The 17,712-nt window shown below is 52.1% G+C and overlaps 1 protein-coding gene across 1 annotated transcript in view; it reads left to right on the forward strand.

Annotated features, from left to right (window-relative positions):
* Nucleotides 1–16,062, forward strand: part of LOC140364281 (coagulation factor XIII A chain-like) — a 21,186-nt gene extending 5,124 nt beyond the window's left edge. Inside the window, exons 5-18 of the mRNA XM_072450371.1 lie at nt 1,833–2,081; nt 2,989–3,101; nt 5,130–5,237; nt 5,299–5,473; nt 6,866–7,007; nt 7,695–7,798; nt 8,956–9,044; nt 9,340–9,493; nt 9,843–9,964; nt 10,187–10,352; nt 12,676–12,833; nt 13,017–13,153; nt 13,218–13,323; nt 15,895–16,062. Of these exons, the coding sequence (XP_072306472.1) occupies nt 1,833–2,081; nt 2,989–3,101; nt 5,130–5,237; nt 5,299–5,473; nt 6,866–7,007; nt 7,695–7,798; nt 8,956–9,044; nt 9,340–9,493; nt 9,843–9,964; nt 10,187–10,352; nt 12,676–12,833; nt 13,017–13,153; nt 13,218–13,323; nt 15,895–16,017 (1,946 nt within the window). The 3' untranslated portion in view covers nt 16,018–16,062. The remainder of the gene's footprint in view (nt 1–1,832; nt 2,082–2,988; nt 3,102–5,129; nt 5,238–5,298; nt 5,474–6,865; nt 7,008–7,694; nt 7,799–8,955; nt 9,045–9,339; nt 9,494–9,842; nt 9,965–10,186; nt 10,353–12,675; nt 12,834–13,016; nt 13,154–13,217; nt 13,324–15,894) is intronic.
* The last annotated feature ends 1,650 nt before the right edge of the window (nt 16,063–17,712 follow it).

The following is a 17,712-nucleotide window of genomic DNA, read 5'->3' on the forward strand; positions in this document are numbered from 1 at the left end:
TCAGTGGCGCTCCCTGGTGGATGTGCTAATTAAACAATTAGCCATGTTTAGCTCGTTAGCTCGGCACAGGCAAACTCTAGCTCCCAGAATCCCACAGGTTTTACCCACAATCCCTCTGGTGCACAGATGTGAAGGACAGATGTGGAGCTGAGAAACATCTGGAGCTGAAAGTGAGACGTCTGAGGAACATCATCCTATTGGTCCATCCACATCCACTGGTTTAGTCCTGGTTTAGTCCTGGTTAAGTCCTGGTTTAGTCCTGGTTAAGTCCTGGTTAAGTCCTGGTTAAGTCCTGGTTTAGTCCTGGTTTAGACCTGGTTTACACCTGGTTTAGTCCTGGTTAAGTCCTGGTTAAGTCCTGGTTTAGTCCTGGTTTAGTCCTGGTTTAGTCCTGGTTAAGTCCTGGTTAAGTCCTGGTTAAGTCCTGGTTAAGTCCTGGTTAAGTCCTGGTTTAGTCCTGGTTTAGACCTGGTTTACACCTGGTTTAGTCCTGGTTAAGTCCTGGTTAAGTCCTGGTTTAGTCCTGGTTAAGTCCTGGTTTAGTCCTGGTTTAGACCTGGTTTACACCTGGTTTAGTCCTGGTTAAGTCCTGGTTAAGTCCTGGTTAAGTCCTGGTTAAGTTCTGGTTAAGTCCTGGTTTAGTCCTGGTTTAGACCTGGTTTAGACCTGGTTTAGTCCTGGTTTACACCTGGTTTAGACCTGGTTAAGTCCTGGTTTAGACCTGGTTTAGACCTGGTTTAGTCCTGGTTTACACCTGGTTTAGTCCTGGTTTAGACCTGGTTAAGTCCTGGTTAAGTCCTGGTTTAGTCCTGGTTTAGACCTGGTTTAGTCCTGGTTTACACCTGGTTTAGACCTGGTTTACACCTGGTTTAGACCTGGTTTAGTCCTGGTTTACACCTGGTTTAGACCTGGTTTAGACCTGGTTTAGTCCTGGTTTAGACCTGGTTTAGTCCTGGTTTACACCTGGTTTAGACCTGGTTTAGTCCTGGTTTACACCTGGTTTAGTCCTGGTTTAGACCTGGTTTAGACCTGGTTTAGTCCTGGTTTACACCTGGTTTAGACCTGGTTTACACCTGGTTTAGACCTGGTTTAGACCTGGTTTAGACCTGGTTTAGACCTGGTTTACACCTGGTTTAGACCTGGTTTACACCTGGTTTAGACCTGGTTTAGACCTTATTTAGTCCTGGTTTAGACCTGGTTTAGACCTGGTTTAGTCCTGGTTTACACCTGGTTTAGACCTGGTTTAGACCTGGTTTAGTCCTGGTTTACACCTGGTTTAGTCCTGGTTTAGACCTGGTTAAGTCCTGGTTAAGTCCTGGTTTAGTCCTGATTTAGACCTGGTTTAGTCCTGGTTTACACCTGGTTTAGTCCTGGTTTAGACCTGGTTAAGTCCTGGTTTAGTCCTGGTTTAGACCTGGTTTACACCTGGTTTAGACCTGGTTTAGACCTGGTTTAGACCTGGTTTACACCTGGTTTAGACCTGGTATAGACCTGGTTTAGACCTGGTTTACACCTGGTTTAGACCTGGTTTACACCTGGTTTAGACCTGGTTTAGACCTGGTTTAGACCTGGTTTAGTCCTGGTTTACACCTGGTTTAGTCCTGGTTTAGACCTGGTATAGACCTGGTTTAGACCTGGTTTACACCTGGTTTAGACCTGGTTTACACCTGGTTTAGACCTGGTTTACACCTGGTTTAGACCTGGTATAGACCTGGTTTAGACCTGGTTTACACCTGGTTTAGACCTGGTTTAGACCTGGTTTAGACCTGGTTTAGTCCTGGTTTACACCTGGTTTAGTCCTGGTTTAGACCTGGTTCTGGTCTCTGTTTCAGGAGCAAACCCAAACCCGCTGCGTCAGTCCCTGGTCTCGGTCCGGTTCTCTGGTCTGGTTCCGTCCGGTCCCTGGGAGGCGTCTGCGTCTGAACAGCAGGGGGCGCTGGTGATCCAGGTGACGCCGGCTGTGGACGCTGTGATTGGTAAATACCGTGTGGTGGTGGGCGTGGCTTTGGCCAACGGACTCCAGTTCTCTTCACCTGAACCCAAACATGAGCTGTACCTGCTGTTCAACGCCTTCAACCCACGTGAGTCTGGGACCGGGGTTAGACCGGGGTTGGACCGGGGTTAGACCGGGGTTAGGCCCGGGTTAGACCCGGGTTAGACCGGGGTTAGACCGGGGTTAGACCGGGGTTAGACCGGGGTTAGACCGGGGTTAGGCCCGGGTTAGACCCGGGTTAGACCGGGGTTAGACCGGGGTTAGACCGGGGTTAGACCGGGGTTAGACCGGGGTTAGGCCCGGGTTAGACCGGGGTTAGACTGGGGTTAGACCCGGGTTAGACCGGGGTTAGACCCGGGTTAGACCGGGGTTAGACCCGGGTTAGGCCCGGGTTAGACCGGGGTTAGACCGGGGTTAGACCGGGGTTAGGCCCGGGTTAGACCGGGGTTAGACCGGGGTTAGACCCGGGTTAGACCCGGGTTAGACCGAGGTTAGGCCCGGGTTAGACCGGGGTTAGACCGGGGTTAGACCGGGGTTAGGCCCGGGTTAGACCGGGGTTAGACCGGGGTTAGACCGGGGTTAGACCCGGGTTAGACCCGGGTTAGGCCCGGGTTAGACCGGGGTTAGACCGGGGTTAGACCGGGTTTAGACCGGGGTTAGACCGGGGTTAGACCCGGGTTAGACCCGGGTTAGGCCCGGGTTAGACCGGGGTTAGACTGGGGTTAGACCCGGGTTAGACCGGGGTTAGACCCGGGTTAGGCCCGGGTTAGACCGGGTTTAGACCGGGGTTAGACCGGGGTTAGACCCGGGTTAGACCCGGGTTAGGCCCGGGTTAGACCGGGGTTAGACCGGGGTTAGACCGGGTTTAGACCGGGGTTAGACTGAGGTCAAACCTGGGTTGGACTAGGTTTAGACTGGGTTTGGACCGGGTTCAGAGCATTTAGCAGGGAGGGCATCTGACATGAAGGAAGAGTATCTGACTGTCCTGTTGCTAGGCGACGCTGCGTTCCTGGGGGCGGAGCATGAGGGGTACATCCTCAGTGACTCTGGCGTCATTTACATCGGAGACGTGGCCAATGTTCATCCCAGACCCTGGCACTACGGACAGGTGTGTGTAAAGTGTGTGTAAAGTGTGTGTAAAGTGTGTGTAAAGTGTGTAAAGTGTGTGTAAAGTGTGTAAAGTGTGTGTAAAGTGTGTAAAGTGTGTGTAAAGTGTGTGTTAAGTGTGTAAAGTGTGTAAAGTGTGTGTAAAGTGTGTGTAAAGTGTGTAAAGTGTGTGTAAAGTGTGTAAAGTGTGTGTAAAGTGTGTGTAAAGTGTGTGAAGTGTGTGTAAAGTGTGTAAAGTTTGTGTAAAGTGTGTGTAAAGTGTGTGTAAAGTGTGTAAAGTGTGTGTAAAGTGTGTGTAAAGTGTGTGAAGTGTGTGTAAAGTGTGTAAAGTGTGTAAAGTGTGTGTAAAGTGTGTAAAGTGTGTGTAAAGTGTGTGTAAAGTGTGTAAAGTGTGTGTAAAGTGTGTGAAGTGTGTAAAGTGTGTGTAAAGTGTGTAAAGTGTGTGTAAAGTGTGTAAAGTGTGTGTAAAGTGTGTGTAAAGTGTGTGTAAAGTGTGTAAAGTGTGTGTTAAGTGTGTGTAAAGTGTGTGTTAAGTGTGTGTAAAGTGTGTGTAAAGTGTGTGTAAAGTGTGTAAAGTGTGTGTTAAGTGTGTGTAAAGTGTGTAAAGTGTGTGTAAAGTGTGTGTAAAGTGTGTGTAAAGTGTGTGTAAAGTGTGTGTAAAGTGTGTAAAGTGTGTGTAAAGTGTGTGTAAAGTGTGTAAAGTGTGTGTAAAGTGTGTGTAAAGTGTGTGTAAAGTGTGTAAAGTGTGTGTTAAGTGTGTGTAAAGTGTGTAAAGTGTGTGTAAAGTGTGTGTAAAGTGTGTGTAAAGTGTGTGTAAAGTGTGTGTAAAGTGTGTAAAGTGTGTGTAAAGTGTGTGTAAAGTGTGTGTAAAGTGTGTGTAAAGTGTGTAAAGTGTGTGTAAAGTGTGTGTAAAGTGTGTAAAGTGTGTGTAAAGTGTGTAAAGTGTGTGTTAAGTGTGTGTAAAGTGTGTAAAGTGTGTGTAAAGTGTGTGTAAAGTGTGTAAAGTGTGTAAAGTGTGTGTAAAGTGTGTAAAGTGTGTGTAAAGTGTGTAAAGTGTGTGTAAAGTGTGTGTAAAGTGTGTGTAAAGTGTGTGTAAAGTGTGTAAAGTGTGTGTTAAGTGTGTGTAAAGTGTGTGTAAAGTGTGTGTAAAGTGTGTAAAGTGTGTGTTAAGTGTGTGTAAAGTGTGTAAAGTGTGTGTAAAGTGTGTGTAAAGTGTGTGTAAAGTGTGTGTAAAGTGTGTGTAAAGTGTGTAAAGTGTGTGTAAAGTGTGTGTAAAGTGTGTGTAAAGTGTGTAAAGTGTGTGTTAAGTGTGTGTAAAGTGTGTAAAGTGTGTGTAAAGTGTGTGTAAAGTGTGTGTAAAGTGTGTGTAAAGTGTGTGTAAAGTGTGTGTAAAGTGTGTAAAGTGTGTGTAAAGTGTGTGTAAAGTGTGTAAAGTGTGTGTAAAGTGTGTGTAAAGTGTGTGTAAAGTGTGTAAAGTGTGTAAAGTGTGTGTAAAGTGTGTAAAGTGTGTGTAAAGTGTGTGTAAAGTGTGTAAAGTGTGTGTAAAGTGTGTGTAAAGTGTGTAAAGTGTGTGTAAAGTGTGTGTAAAGTGTGTAAAGTGTGTGTAAAGTGTGTGTAAAGTGTGTGTAAAGTGTGTGTAAAGTGTGTAAAGTGTGTGTAAAGTGTGTGTAAAGTGTGTGTAAAGTGTGTAAAGTGTGTGTTAAGTGTGTGTAAAGTGTGTAAAGTGTGTGTAAAGTGTGTGTAAAGTGTGTGTAAAGTGTGTGTAAAGTGTGTGTAAAGTGTGTGTAAAGTGTGTAAAGTGTGTGTAAAGTGTGTGTAAAGTGTGTAAAGTGTGTGTAAAGTGTGTGTAAAGTGTGTGTAAAGTGTGTAAAGTGTGTAAAGTGTGTGTAAAGTGTGTAAAGTGTGTGTAAAGTGTGTGTAAAGTGTGTAAAGTGTGTAAAGTGTGTGTAAAGTGTGTAAAGTGTGTGTAAAGTGTGTGTAAAGTGTGTAAAGTGTGTGTAAAGTGTGTTCTCATGTGAGTTTGTGTCAGTTTGAGAAAGACGTCCTTGAGGCCTGTATCTTCATCATGGATCGATCTCAGCTCCCGATCTCCAACAGAGGAGACGCTGTGAAGGTCATCAGGATGGCCTCAGCCATGGTGAGGACTACACCCGGTCTACACCCGGTCTACACCCGGTCTGAACCCGTCTCTGTCTCAGATCAACTCTCAGGACGATAATGGCGTGCTGGTGGGAAACTGGAGCGAGGACTTCTCTCTGGGAAAGTCTCCGATGCATTGGACGGGTTCAGTCCAGATCCTGCAGGAGTATCTGCACACGGCCACACCCGTGTCCTTCGCCCAGTGCTGGGTCTACGCCGGGGTCCTGAACACCTGTAAGTGACACTGAACACCTGTGAGTGACACTCAACACCTGTAAGACCTCAATACATGTAACTGAACAACTGTAAGTGACACTGAACACCTGTAAGTGACACTCAACACCTGTAAGACCTCAATACATGTAACTGAACAACTGTAAGTGACACTGAACACCTGTAAGTGACACTCAACACCTGTAAGACCTCAATACATGTAACTGAACAACTGTAAGTGACACTGAACACCTGTAAGTGAAGGACAGAGGCTCTGATCATGGCAGCAGATATATATATATATATATATATATATATATATATATATATATATATATATATAGTGTAAGAAACATCTGAGCAGAGTACGGGCTGGAGACCCCAAGGACAAAGTGGAAACACCTCCAAAGGTGGAGAACGACTGAGTCCAGATACAGACAGAATGTAATGGAACCAACCGGACATAGAGGTGGTCTCAAGGGTCAGAGGTCCTGGTGGTCTCAAGGGTCAGAGGCCCTGGTGGTCTCAAGGGTCAGAGGCCCTGGTGGTCTCAAGGGTCAGAGGTCCTGGTGGTCTCAAGGGTCAGAGGCCCTGGTGGTCTCAAGGGTCAGAGGCCCTGGTGGTCTCAAGGGTCAGAGGTCCTGGTGGTGGACATTGCAGTTCATGAGATGGAAACATCCGGAAAAAGGAACATGAGAAACTAGAGAAATCCCAGGGCCTCAGAGAGGAACTGGAGAAGGTCTGGAGCCTGAAGGTGTCAGTGGAGCTGTAGTGACCGGAGCACTGGGGCAGTGACCCCCAAACTGGAGGAGTGACCCCCAAACTGGGGCAGTGACCCCCAAACTGGAGGAATGACCCCCAAACTGGGGCAGTGACCCCCAAACTGGAGGAGTGACCCCCAAACTGGGGCAGTGACCCCCAAACTGGAGGAATGACCCCCAAACTGGAGGAGTGACCCCCAAACTGGAGGAATGACCCCCAAACTGGAGGAATGACCCCCAAACTGGAGGAATGACCCCCAAACTGGAGGAATGACCCCCAAACTGGAGGAGTGACCCCCAAACTGGGGCAGTGACCCCCAAACTGGAGGAGTGACCCCCAAACTGGAGGAGTGACCCCCAAACTGGGGCAGTGACCCCCAAACTGGAGGAGTGACCCCCAAACTGGAGGAGTGACCCTCAAACTGACTAAGTTTGAGGGTCATGAGGAGGAGGAGCCCCCAGGGGCCTCTGGAGGAGGAGCCCAGCTTGAAGGGGAGAAAGAACTGTAATACACATCAAAATTTTTTATTCATCTTTACTTTTTAGTTATTATTAGCTTTGAGACACTATGAGCCTAAATCTGGTTTAGACCTGAATTAGTCCTGGTTTAGTCCTAGTTTAGACCCTGTTTTAGTCCCTCTCTGGTCCTCAGTCCTCAGATGTCTTGGTCTCGCCGCTCGTGTCGTCTCAAACTTCAGCTCGGCTCATGACAACGACGGAAACCTGAAGATGGACCTGATCTTCAACGCCAGCGACATGACTCTGGACACAAGACACACCAGAGATTCGATCTGGTATGAACCCGCTTTAGACCTGCTTTAGTCCTGCTTTAGACCTGCTTTAGACCTGCTTTAGTCCTGCTTTAGTCCCGCTTTAGTCCTGCTTTAGACCTGCTTTAGACCTGCTTTAGTCCTGCTTTAGACCTGCTTTAGACCTGCTTTAGTCCTGCTTTAGTCCTGCTTTAGACCTGCTTTAGTCCTGCTTTAGTCCTGCTTTAGACCCGCTTTAGACCCGCTTTAGTCCTGCTTTAGTCCTGCTTTAGTCCTGCTTTAGTCCTGCTTTAGTCCTGCTTTAGTCCTGCTTTAGTCCTGCTTTAGACCTGCTTTAGTCCTGCTTTAGACCTGCTTTAGACCTGCTTTAGTCCTGCTTTAGTCCTGCTTTAGTCCTGCTTTAGTCCTGCTTTAGTCCTGCTTTAGTCCTGCTTTAGTCCTGCTTTAGACCTGCTTTAGTCCTGCTTTAGACCTGCTTTAGTCCTGCTTTAGACCTGCTTTAGTCCTGCTTTAGACCTGCTTTAGTCCTGCTTTAGACCCGCTTTAGTCCTGCTTTAGACCTGCTTTAGTCCTGCTTTAGTCCTGCTTTAGACCTGCTTTAGACCTGCTTTAGACCTGCTTTAGACCTGCTTTAGTCCTGCTTTAGACCCGGTTTAGACCCGGTTTAGTCCCGTGGCAGTGGCAGAGTGGTTAGTCTTTCATCTGCTGTAGGAACTATCACTGCTGGAACGAGGTTCACCTGAAGAGGTCAGACGTCCCAGAGGAGTTCAGTGGATGGCAGGTCGTGGACTCAACGCCTCAGGAAACAAGCGACGGTACAAACACACACTAGCTTTAGCCACGCCCCTCACACACACTAGCTTTAGCCACGCCCCTCACACACACTAGCTTTAGCCACGCCCCTCACACACACTAGCTTTAGCCACGCCCCTCACACACACTAGCTTTAGCCACGCCCCTCACACACACTAGCTTTAGACACGCCCCTCACACACACTAGCTTTAGCCACGCCCCTCACACACACTAGCTTTAGCCACGCCCCTCACACACACTAGCTTTAGCCACGCCCCTCACACACACTAGCTTTAGACACGCCCCTCACACACACTAGCTTTAGCCACGCCCCTCACACACACTAGCTTTAGACACGCCCCTCACACACACTAGCTTTAGCCACGCCCCTCACACACACTAGCTTTAGCCACGCCCCTCACACACACTAGCTTTAGCCACGCCCCTCACACACACTAGCTTTAGCCACGCCCCTCACACACACTAGCTTTAGACACGCCCCTCACACACACTAGCTTTAGCCACGCCCCTCACACACACTAGCTTTAGCCACGCCCCTCACACACACTAGCTTTAGCCACGCCCCTCACACACACTAGCTTTAGCCACGCCCCTCACACACACTAGCTTTAGACACGCCCCTCACACACACTAGCTTTAGCCACGCCCCTCACACACACTAGCTTTAGCCACGCCCCTCACACACACTAGCTTTAGCCACGCCCCTCACACACACTAGCTTTAGCCACGCCCCTCACACACACTAGCTTTAGCCACGCCCCTCACACACACTAGCTTTAGACACGCCCCTCACACACACTAGCTTTAGACACGCCCCTCACACACACTAGCTTTAGCCACGCCCCTCACACACACTAGCTTTAGACACGCCCCTCACACACACTAGCTTTAGACACGCCCCTCACACACACCACCCTCAGGAGGAGTTAGATGTGATTTATTTATTTACTTCCTGCGTTGCATCTATGAAATTTCCCCATGTGGGACAATAAAGGAATATCTTATCTTATCTTATCTCATCTTATCTTATCTTGTGAAGAAAACATGAGTTTGTGATGTCAGAGTTTCAGGAGGCGGAGCTGAACTGTTTTAAGTCACATCTGAACTTTAAACTTTAAAGTTATTGATCTAATCTAAAGATGACAAAACTCTTCTCAGGAAACTATCGCTGTGGCCCCGCCTCCGTCAAAGCCATCAAGATGGGGAAAGTCTGCTTCCCTTTTGACGGGAGATTCATCTTTGCTGAGGTCAGAGTTCAGCTTCAGATCTTTTAACGTTTTCATAAAAACAACTTTGATTGAAACACTTTTGTCGACTAAAAGTAAAACAGAAGAGAAAAGAATGAAGCAGATGAAGCAGATGAAGCCTCAAATGTGACTTGAGTTTATTTGTGCCACAGACAAGTTTGTGTTTCATGTGGACAGAACCTGAGAGATGACCTCTGACCTCTGACCTCTGACCCCTGATCCTGACCTCTGACCCTGACACCCAGTTCTCCTGAGGGTTCTGACCTGACCTTGGACACGTGTCTGTGGTTTCCAGGTGAACAGTGACGTTCTTTATTACTCACGAGACAAATATGGAAATCTGAAGCTGGAGCACATCGACAAGACCAAAGTCGGGAAGAAACTCATGACACAATCTCCACACAACGGCCAGGGTCTGGACATCACTCTGGACTACAAGCACGACGAGTGTGAGTCCAGCTTTAGTCCTGGTTTGGACCTGGTTTAGTCCTGGTCTCAGTCCTGGTCCTGGTCCTGGTCCTGGTCCTGGTCCTGGTCCTGGTCTCAGTCCTGGTCCTGGTCTCAGTCCTGGTCCTGGTCTCAGTCCTGGTCCTGGTCCTGGTCCTGGTCCTGGTCCTGGTCCTGGTCCTGGTCCTGGTCCTGGTCTCAGTCCTGGTCCTGGTCTCAGTCCTGGTCCTGGTCTCAGTCCTGGTCCTGGTCCTGGTCTCAGTCCTGGTCCTGGTCTCAGTCCTGGTCCTGGTCCTGGTCCTGGTCTCAGTCCTGGTCCTGGTCTCAGTCCTGGTCCTGGTCTCTCCTCAGACTCTCCTGATGGTCAGCAGAAGAACGAGGAGGCTCTGGCCACGGCCGAGAGCTTCGGCTGCAGCAGAGAACACACTCAGCTCCCTCCAGCGACTGTGTCCATCAAGATCAACACCAAGAAGGTACGAGCCAATCAGAGCGCAGGGAACGGGCCAATCAGAGCGCAGGGAACGGGCCAATCAGAGCGCAGGGAACGGGCCAATCAGAGCGCAGGGAACGGGCCAATCAGAGCGCAGGGAACGGGCCAATCAGAGCGCAGGGAACGGGCCAATCAGAGCGCAGGGAACGGGCCAATCATATCCTTGAATAAGAGCTGAAGTGTCCTTTCTCTCCCCCTCTCTCAGGCCTTTGTGGGCAGTCCGGTGGAGGCACAGGTGGACTTTGTGAACCAATCAGACGCCCCGCTGCAGAGTCGGGTGCTGGTTACCGTGGAGACCATCTACTACACGGGTGTGAGCTCTCGACAGGTTCATCAGGAGACGTACAACCTGGACCTGCCCCCGAAGTCATGTGAGAAACGTGACATGTCTGACCAGTGTGTGACCGGTGTGTGACCAGTGTGTGACCGGTGTGTGACCAGTGTGTGACCAGTGTCTGACCGGTGTATGACCAGTGTCTGACCAGTGTCTGACCGGTGTGTGACCAGTGTGTGACCGGTGTGTGACCAGTGTGTGACCGGTGTCTGACCGGTGTGTGACCAGTGTGTGACCGGTGTGTGACCAGTGTGTGACCGGTGTGTGACCAGTGTGTGACCAGTGTCTGACCGGTGTATGACCAGTGTCTGACCAGTGTCTGACCGGTGTGTGACCGGTGTGTGACCAGTGTCTGACCGGTGTGTGACCAGTGTGTGACCGGTGTGTGACCAGTGTGTGACCGGTGTGTGACCAGTGTGTGACCAGTGTCTGACCGGTGTATGACCAGTGTCTGACCAGTGTCTGACCGGTGTGTGACCAGTGTGTGACCGGTGTGTGACCAGTGTGTGACCGGTGTCTGACCGGTGTGTGACCAGTGTGTGACCGGTGTGTGACCAGTGTGTGACCGGTGTGTGACCAGTGTGTGACCAGTGTCTGACCGGTGTATGACCAGTGTCTGACCAGTGTCTGACCGGTGTGTGACCGGTGTGTGACCAGTGTGTGACCGGTGTGTGACCAGTGTGTGACCAGTGTCTGACCGGTGTATGACCAGTGTGTGACCAGTGTGTGACCAGTGTGTGACCGGTGTGTGACCAGTGTGTGACCGGTGTGTGACCAGTGTGTGACCAGTGTCTGACCGGTGTGTGACCAGTGTGTGACCAGTGTCTGACCGGTGTATGACCAGTGTGTGACCAGTGTCTGACCGGTGTGTGACCGGTGTATGACCAGTGTGTGACCGGTGTATGACCGGTGTATGACCAGTGTGTGACCAGTGTCTGACCGGTGTGTGACCAGTGTGTGACCGGTGTGTGACCAGTGTGTGACCGGTGTGTGACCAGTGTGTGACCAGTGTCTGACCGGTGTGTGACCAGTGTGTGACCAGTGTCTGACCGGTGTGTGACCAGTGTGTGACCAGTGTCTGACCGGTGTATGACCAGTGTGTGACCAGTGTCTGACCGGTGTGTGACCGGTGTATGACCAGTGTGTGACCGGTGTATGACCGGTGTATGACCAGTGTGTGACCAGTGTCTGACCGGTGTGTGACCGGTGTATGACCAGTGTGTGACCGGTGTATGACCGGTGTATGACCAGTGTCTGACCAGTGTCTGACCGGTGTGTGACCGGTGTGTGACCAGTGTGTGACCGGTGTGTGACCAGTGTGTGACCAGTGTCTGACCGGTGTATGACCAGTGTGTGACCAGTGTGTGACCAGTGTGTGACCGGTGTGTGACCAGTGTGTGACCGGTGTGTGACCAGTGTGTGACCAGTGTCTGACCGGTGTGTGACCAGTGTGTGACCAGTGTCTGACCGGTGTATGACCAGTGTGTGACCAGTGTCTGACCGGTGTGTGACCGGTGTATGACCAGTGTGTGACCGGTGTATGACCGGTGTATGACCAGTGTGTGACCAGTGTCTGACCGGTGTGTGACCGGTGTGTGACCAGTGTGTGACCGGTGTGTGACCAGTGTGTGACCAGTGTCTGACCGGTGTATGACCAGTGTGTGACCAGTGTGTGACCAGTGTGTGACCAGTGTGTGACCAGTGTCTGACCGGTGTGTGACCAGTGTGTGACCAGTGTCTGACCGGTGTATGACCAGTGTGTGACCAGTGTCTGACCGGTGTGTGACCGGTGTATGACCAGTGTGTGACCGGTGTATGACCGGTGTATGACCAGTGTGTGACCAGTGTCTGACCGGTGTGTGACCGGTGTGTGACCGGTGTCTGACCGGTGTGTGACCGGTGTATGACCAGTGTGTGACCGGTGTATGACCGGTGTATGACCGGTGTATGACCAGTGTGTGACCGGTGTGTGACCGGTGTGTGACCGGTGTCTGACCGGTGTGTGACCGGTGTATGACCAGTGTGTGACCGGTGTATGACCGGTGTATGACCAGTGTGTGACCAGTGTCTGACCGGTGTGTGACCGGTGTGTGACCGGTGTCTGACCGGTGTGTGACCGGTGTATGACCAGTGTGTGACCGGTGTATGACCGGTGTATGACCGGTGTATGACCAGTGTGTGACCGGTGTGTGACCGGTGTGTGACCGGTGTCTGACCGGTGTGTGACCGGTGTCTGACCGGTGTGTGACCGGTGTATGACCAGTGTGTGACCGGTGTATGACCGGTGTATGACCGGTGTGTGACCGGTGTCTGACCGGTGGAACAGAAGGGCCTCTGACACGCCTGCACTGCCCCTCCAGCCCAGCAGATGGAGGTCACGGTTCCTTCTCACGACTACATGAGGTTCCTCAGTTCTCAGCCCAACCTGAAGCTCACAGTCACCGCCAAACTGCCCCAGGGCGGAATCGTCAGCGAGTCTGCCGTCATCAGCCTGGAAGTGCTGTGGCTGCAACTCAGGGTGAGACCGGGACCAGGACTAAAGACAGGACCGGGACCAGGACCAGGACCAGGACCAGGACCAGGACCAGGACCGGGACTAAAGACAGGACCAGGACCTGGACCGGGTTGGGGCCCGAGGCGGGTGTGGACACATGTTTAATGTAGAAGATAACGCGCACACACTCGCTGTCGCCCCCTGCAGGTGTCTTCTCCGGTGTACGTGGGACAGAGGACCATGGCCTCTGTGTCCTTCAACAACAAACTGGACGTGGCCCTGGTCCAGCCCAACCTGGCCATGGAAGGACCCGGGCTCCTGTCCTATAAGTCCAAGGACTTTGAGTAAGACCTGATGTTCAGATGAAGTTTGTGGCTGAAGCTGGAGTTCACTTTTGTTTCTTTGTAGAAACATTGAACCTGGAGCTTCTCTCAAATGGGACGTGGAGTTTTACGCCTACTCAGTCGGGACTAAAACACTCTCTGCTCTCCTGGTCAGCAAGAACCAGTACATGGTAAGTCCTGGTTTAGTCCTAGTTTAGTCCTGGTTTAGACCTGGTTTAGTCCTGGTTTAGTCCTGGTTTAGACCTGGTTTAGTCCTGGTTTAGACCTGGTTTAGTCCTGGTTTAGTCCTGGTTTAGACCTGGTTTAGACCTGGATTAGTCCTGGTTTAGTCCTGGTTTAGACCTGGTTTAGACCTGGTTTAGTCCTGGTTTAGACCTGGTTTAGTCCTGATTTAGACCTGGTTTAGTCCTGGTTTAGTCCTGGTTTAGACCTGGTTTAGACCTGGTTTAGTCCTGGTTTAGACCTTGTTTAGACCTGGTTTAGACCTGGATTAGTCCTGGTTTAGACCTGGTTTAGTCCTAGTTTAGTCCTGGTTTAGTCCTGGTTTAGACCTGGTTTAGACCTGGTTTAGTCCTGGTTTAGACCTGGTTTAGTCCTAGTTTAGACCTGGTTTAGACCTGGTTTAGACCTGGTTTAGTCCTGGTTTAGTCCTGGTTTAGACCTGGTTTAGACCTGGTGTAGTCCTGGTTTAGACCTGGTTTAGACCTGGTTTAGACCTGGTTTAGACCTGGTTTAGTCCTGGTTTAGACCTGGTTTAGACCTGGATTAGTCCTGGTTTAGTCCTGGTTTAGACCTGGTGTAGTCCTGGTTTAGACCTGGTTTAGACCTGGTTTAGTCCTGGTTTAGACCTGGTTTAGACCTGGATTAGTCCTGGTTTAGTCCTGGTTTAGACCTGGTGTAGTCCTGGTTTAGACCTGGTTTAGACCTGGTTTAGACCTGGTTTAGTCCTGGTTTAGACCTGGTTTAGACCTGGATTAGTCCTGGTTTAGACCTGGTTTAGACCTGGTTTAGTCCTGGTTTAGACCTGGTTTAGACCTGGATTAGTCCTGGTTTAGTCCTGGTTTAGACCTGGTGTAGTCCTGGTTTAGACCTGGTTTAGACCTGGTTTAGTCCTGGTTTAGACCTGGTTTAGACCTGGATTAGACCTGGTGTAGTCCTGGTTTAGACCTGGTTTAGACCTGGTTTAGTCCTGGTTTAGACCTGGTTTAGTCCTGGTTTAGACCTGGTGTAGTCCTGGTTTAGACCTGGTTTAGACCTGGTTTAGACCTGGATTAGTCCTGGTTTAGACCTGGTTTAGTCCTAGTTTAGTCCTGGTTTAGTCCTGGTTTAGACCTGGTTTAGACCTGGATTAGTCCTGGTTTAGACCTGGTTTAGTCCTAGTTTAGACCTGGTTTAGACCTGGTTTAGACCTGGTTTAGTCCTGGTTTAGTCCTGGTTTAGACCTGGTTTAGACCTGGATTAGTCCTGGTTTAGTCCTGGTTTAGACCTGGTTTAGACCTGGTGTAGTCCTGGTTTAGACCTGGTTTAGACCTGGTTTAGACCTGGTTTAGACCTGGTTTAGACCTGGTTTAGTCCTGGTTTAGACCTGGTTTAGACCTGGATTAGTCCTGGTTTAGTCCTGGTTTAGACCTGGTGTAGTCCTGGTTTAGACCTGGTTTAGACCTGGTTTAGTCCTGGTTTAGACCTGGTTTAGACCTGGATTAGTCCTGGTTTAGTCCTGGTTTAGACCTGGTTTAGTCCTGGTTTAGACCTGGTTTAGACCTGGATTAGTCCTGGTTTAGTCCTGGTTTAGACCTGGTGTAGTCCTGGTTTAGACCTGGTTTAGACCTGGTTTAGACCTGGATTAGTCCTGGTTTAGTCCTGGTTTAGACCTGGTGTAGTCCTGGTTTAGATCTGGTTTAGACCTGGTTTAGTCCTGGTTTAGACCTGGTTTAGACCTGGTTTAGACCTGGTTTAGTCCTGGTTTAGACCTGGTGTAGTCCTGGTTTAGACCTGGTTTAGACCTGGTTTAGACCTGGTTTAGACCTGGTGTAGTCCTGGTTTAGACCTGGTTTAGACCTGGTTTAGACCTGGTTTAGACCTGGTTTAGACCTGGTGTAGTCCTGGTTTAGACCTGGTTTAGACCTGGTTTAGACCTGGTTTAGTCCTGGTTTAGACCTGGTTTAGTCCTGGTTTAGACCTGGTTTAGTCCTGGTTTAGTCCTGGTTTAGACCTGGTTTAGACCTGGTTTAGTCCTGGTTTAGACCTGGTTTAGACCTGGTTTAGACCTGGTTTAGTCCTGGTTTAGACCTGGTTTAGACCTGGATTAGTCCTTTTTTAGACCTGGTTTAGTCCTGGTTTAGACCTGGTTTAGACCTGGTTTAGACCTGGTTTAGACCTGGTTTAGACCTGGTTTAGACCTGGTTTAGACCTGGTGTAGTCCTGGTTTAGACCTGGTTTAGACCTGGTTTAGACCTGGTTTAGTCCTGGTTTAGACCTGGTTTAGTCCTGGTTTAGACCTGGTTTAGTCCTGGTTTAGTCCTGGTTTAGACCTGGTTTAGACCTGGTTTAGTCCTGGTTTAGACCTGGTTTAGACCTGGTTTAGACCTGGTTTAGTCCTGGTTTAGACCTGGTTTAGACCTGGATTAGTCCTTTTTTAGACCTGGTTTAGTCCTGGTTTAGACCTGGTTTAGACCTGGTTTAGACCTGGTTTAGACCTGGTTTAGACCTGGTTTAGACCTGGTTTTTCTCTTTTATTTCAGGCTTGGGGATTCATCGATGTGAATGTTCTTCCCGCTCCTCATTGGCTGCCTCCGACCTTTGGCTCCGCCCCTTTTGGATATCCAACACTCGGAAGCTTTGGTCGGTCTTTGGGCGGGGCTTAGGATGACATGGACTTTGATTCGCTCTTTGCTTCTGTCAATCATTCATCTTAATCAATGTATTCTCTCATGAACACGTCAGTTTTATTTGTTTATGATTTGATCTAAATGATTGTATTGTTTGTTTTTAATTCTTTTATGAAATTTAACCTGATATTTTCTGAACAATAAAGCATCCACAAAGACAACTGTTTACACTCTGTTTGTATTATTGCATACACCATTTTATTCATTATTCATTGTCCCGCGTCCGGCCCGCGTCCAACCCGCGGCCCGCGTCCGGCCCGGGTCCGTCCCGCGTCCAACCCGCGTCCAACCCGCGTCCAACCCGCGTCCAACCCGCGGCCCGCGTCCGGCCCGGGTCCGTCCCGCGTCCAACCCGCGTCCAACCCGCGTCCAACCCGCGGCCCGCGTCCGGCCCGGGTCCGTCCCGCGTCCAACCCGCGTCCAACCCGCGTCCAACCCGCGTCCAACCCGCGGCCCGCGTCCGGCCCGGGTCCGTCCCGCGTCCAACCCGCGTCCAACCCGCGTCCAACCCGCGGCCCGCGGCCCGCGTCCGGCCCGGGTCCGTCCCGCGTCCAACCCGCGTCCAACCCGCGTCCAACCCGCGTCCAACCCGCGGCCCGCGTCCGGCCCGGGTCCGTCCCGCGTCCAACCCGCGTCCAACCCGCGTCCAACCCGCGTCCAACCCGCGGCCCGCGTCCGGCCCGGGTCCGTCCCGCGTCCAACCCGCGTCCAACCCGCGTCCAACCCGCGGCCCGCGGCCCGCGTCCGGCCCGGGTCCGTCCCGCGTCCAACCCGCGTCCAACCCGCGTCCAACCCGCGTCCAACCCGCGGCCCGCGTCCGGCCCGGGTCCGTCCCGCGTCCAACCCGCGTCCAACCCGCGTCCAACCCGCGGCCCGCGTCCGGCCCGGGTCCGTCCCGCGTCCAACCCGCGTCCAACCCGCGTCCAACCCGCGTCCAACCCGCGGCCCGCGTCCGGCCCGGGTCCGTCCCGCGTCCAACCCGCGTCCAACCCGCGTCCAACCCGCGGCCCGCGGCCCGCGTCCGGCCCGGGTCCGTCCCGCGTCCAACCCGCGTCCAACCCGCGTCCAACCCGCGTCCAACCCGCGGCCCGCGTCCGGCCCGGGTCCGTCCCGCGTCCAACCCGCGTCCAACCCGCGTCCAACCCGCGTCCAACCCGCGGCCCGCGTCCGGCCCGGGTCCGTCCCGCGTCCAACCCGCGTCCAACCCGCGTCCAACCCGCGGCCCGCGGCCCGCGTCCGGCCCGGGTCCGTCCCGCGTCCAACCCGCGTCCAACCCGCGTCCAACCCGCGTCCAACCCGCGGCCCGCGTCCGGCCCGGGTCCGTCCCGCGTCCAACCCGCGTCCAACCCGCGTCCAACCCGCGTCCAACCCGCGGCCCGCGTCCGGCCCGGGTCCGTCCCGCGTCCAACCCGCGTCCAACCCGCGTCCAACCCGCGGCCCGCGGCCCGCGTCCGGCCCGGGTCCGTCCCGCGTCCAACCCGCGTCCAACCCGCGTCCAACCCGCGTCCAACCCGCGGCCCGCGTCCGGCCCGGGTCCGTCCCGCGTCCAACCCGCGTCCAACCCGCGGCCCGCGTCCCGCGTCCGGCCCGGGTCCGTCCCGCGTCCAACCCGCGTCCAACCCGCGTCCAACCCGCGTCCAACCCGCGGCCCGCGTCCGGCCCGGGTCCGTC

Source organism: Eucyclogobius newberryi, unplaced genomic scaffold (assembly GCF_026437365.1).
Source record: "Eucyclogobius newberryi isolate DKJ021-1_F unplaced genomic scaffold, fEucNew1.0.hap1 SCAF_18, whole genome shotgun sequence".
Classification (NCBI taxonomy): Eukaryota; Metazoa; Chordata; class Actinopteri; order Gobiiformes; family Gobiidae; genus Eucyclogobius; species Eucyclogobius newberryi.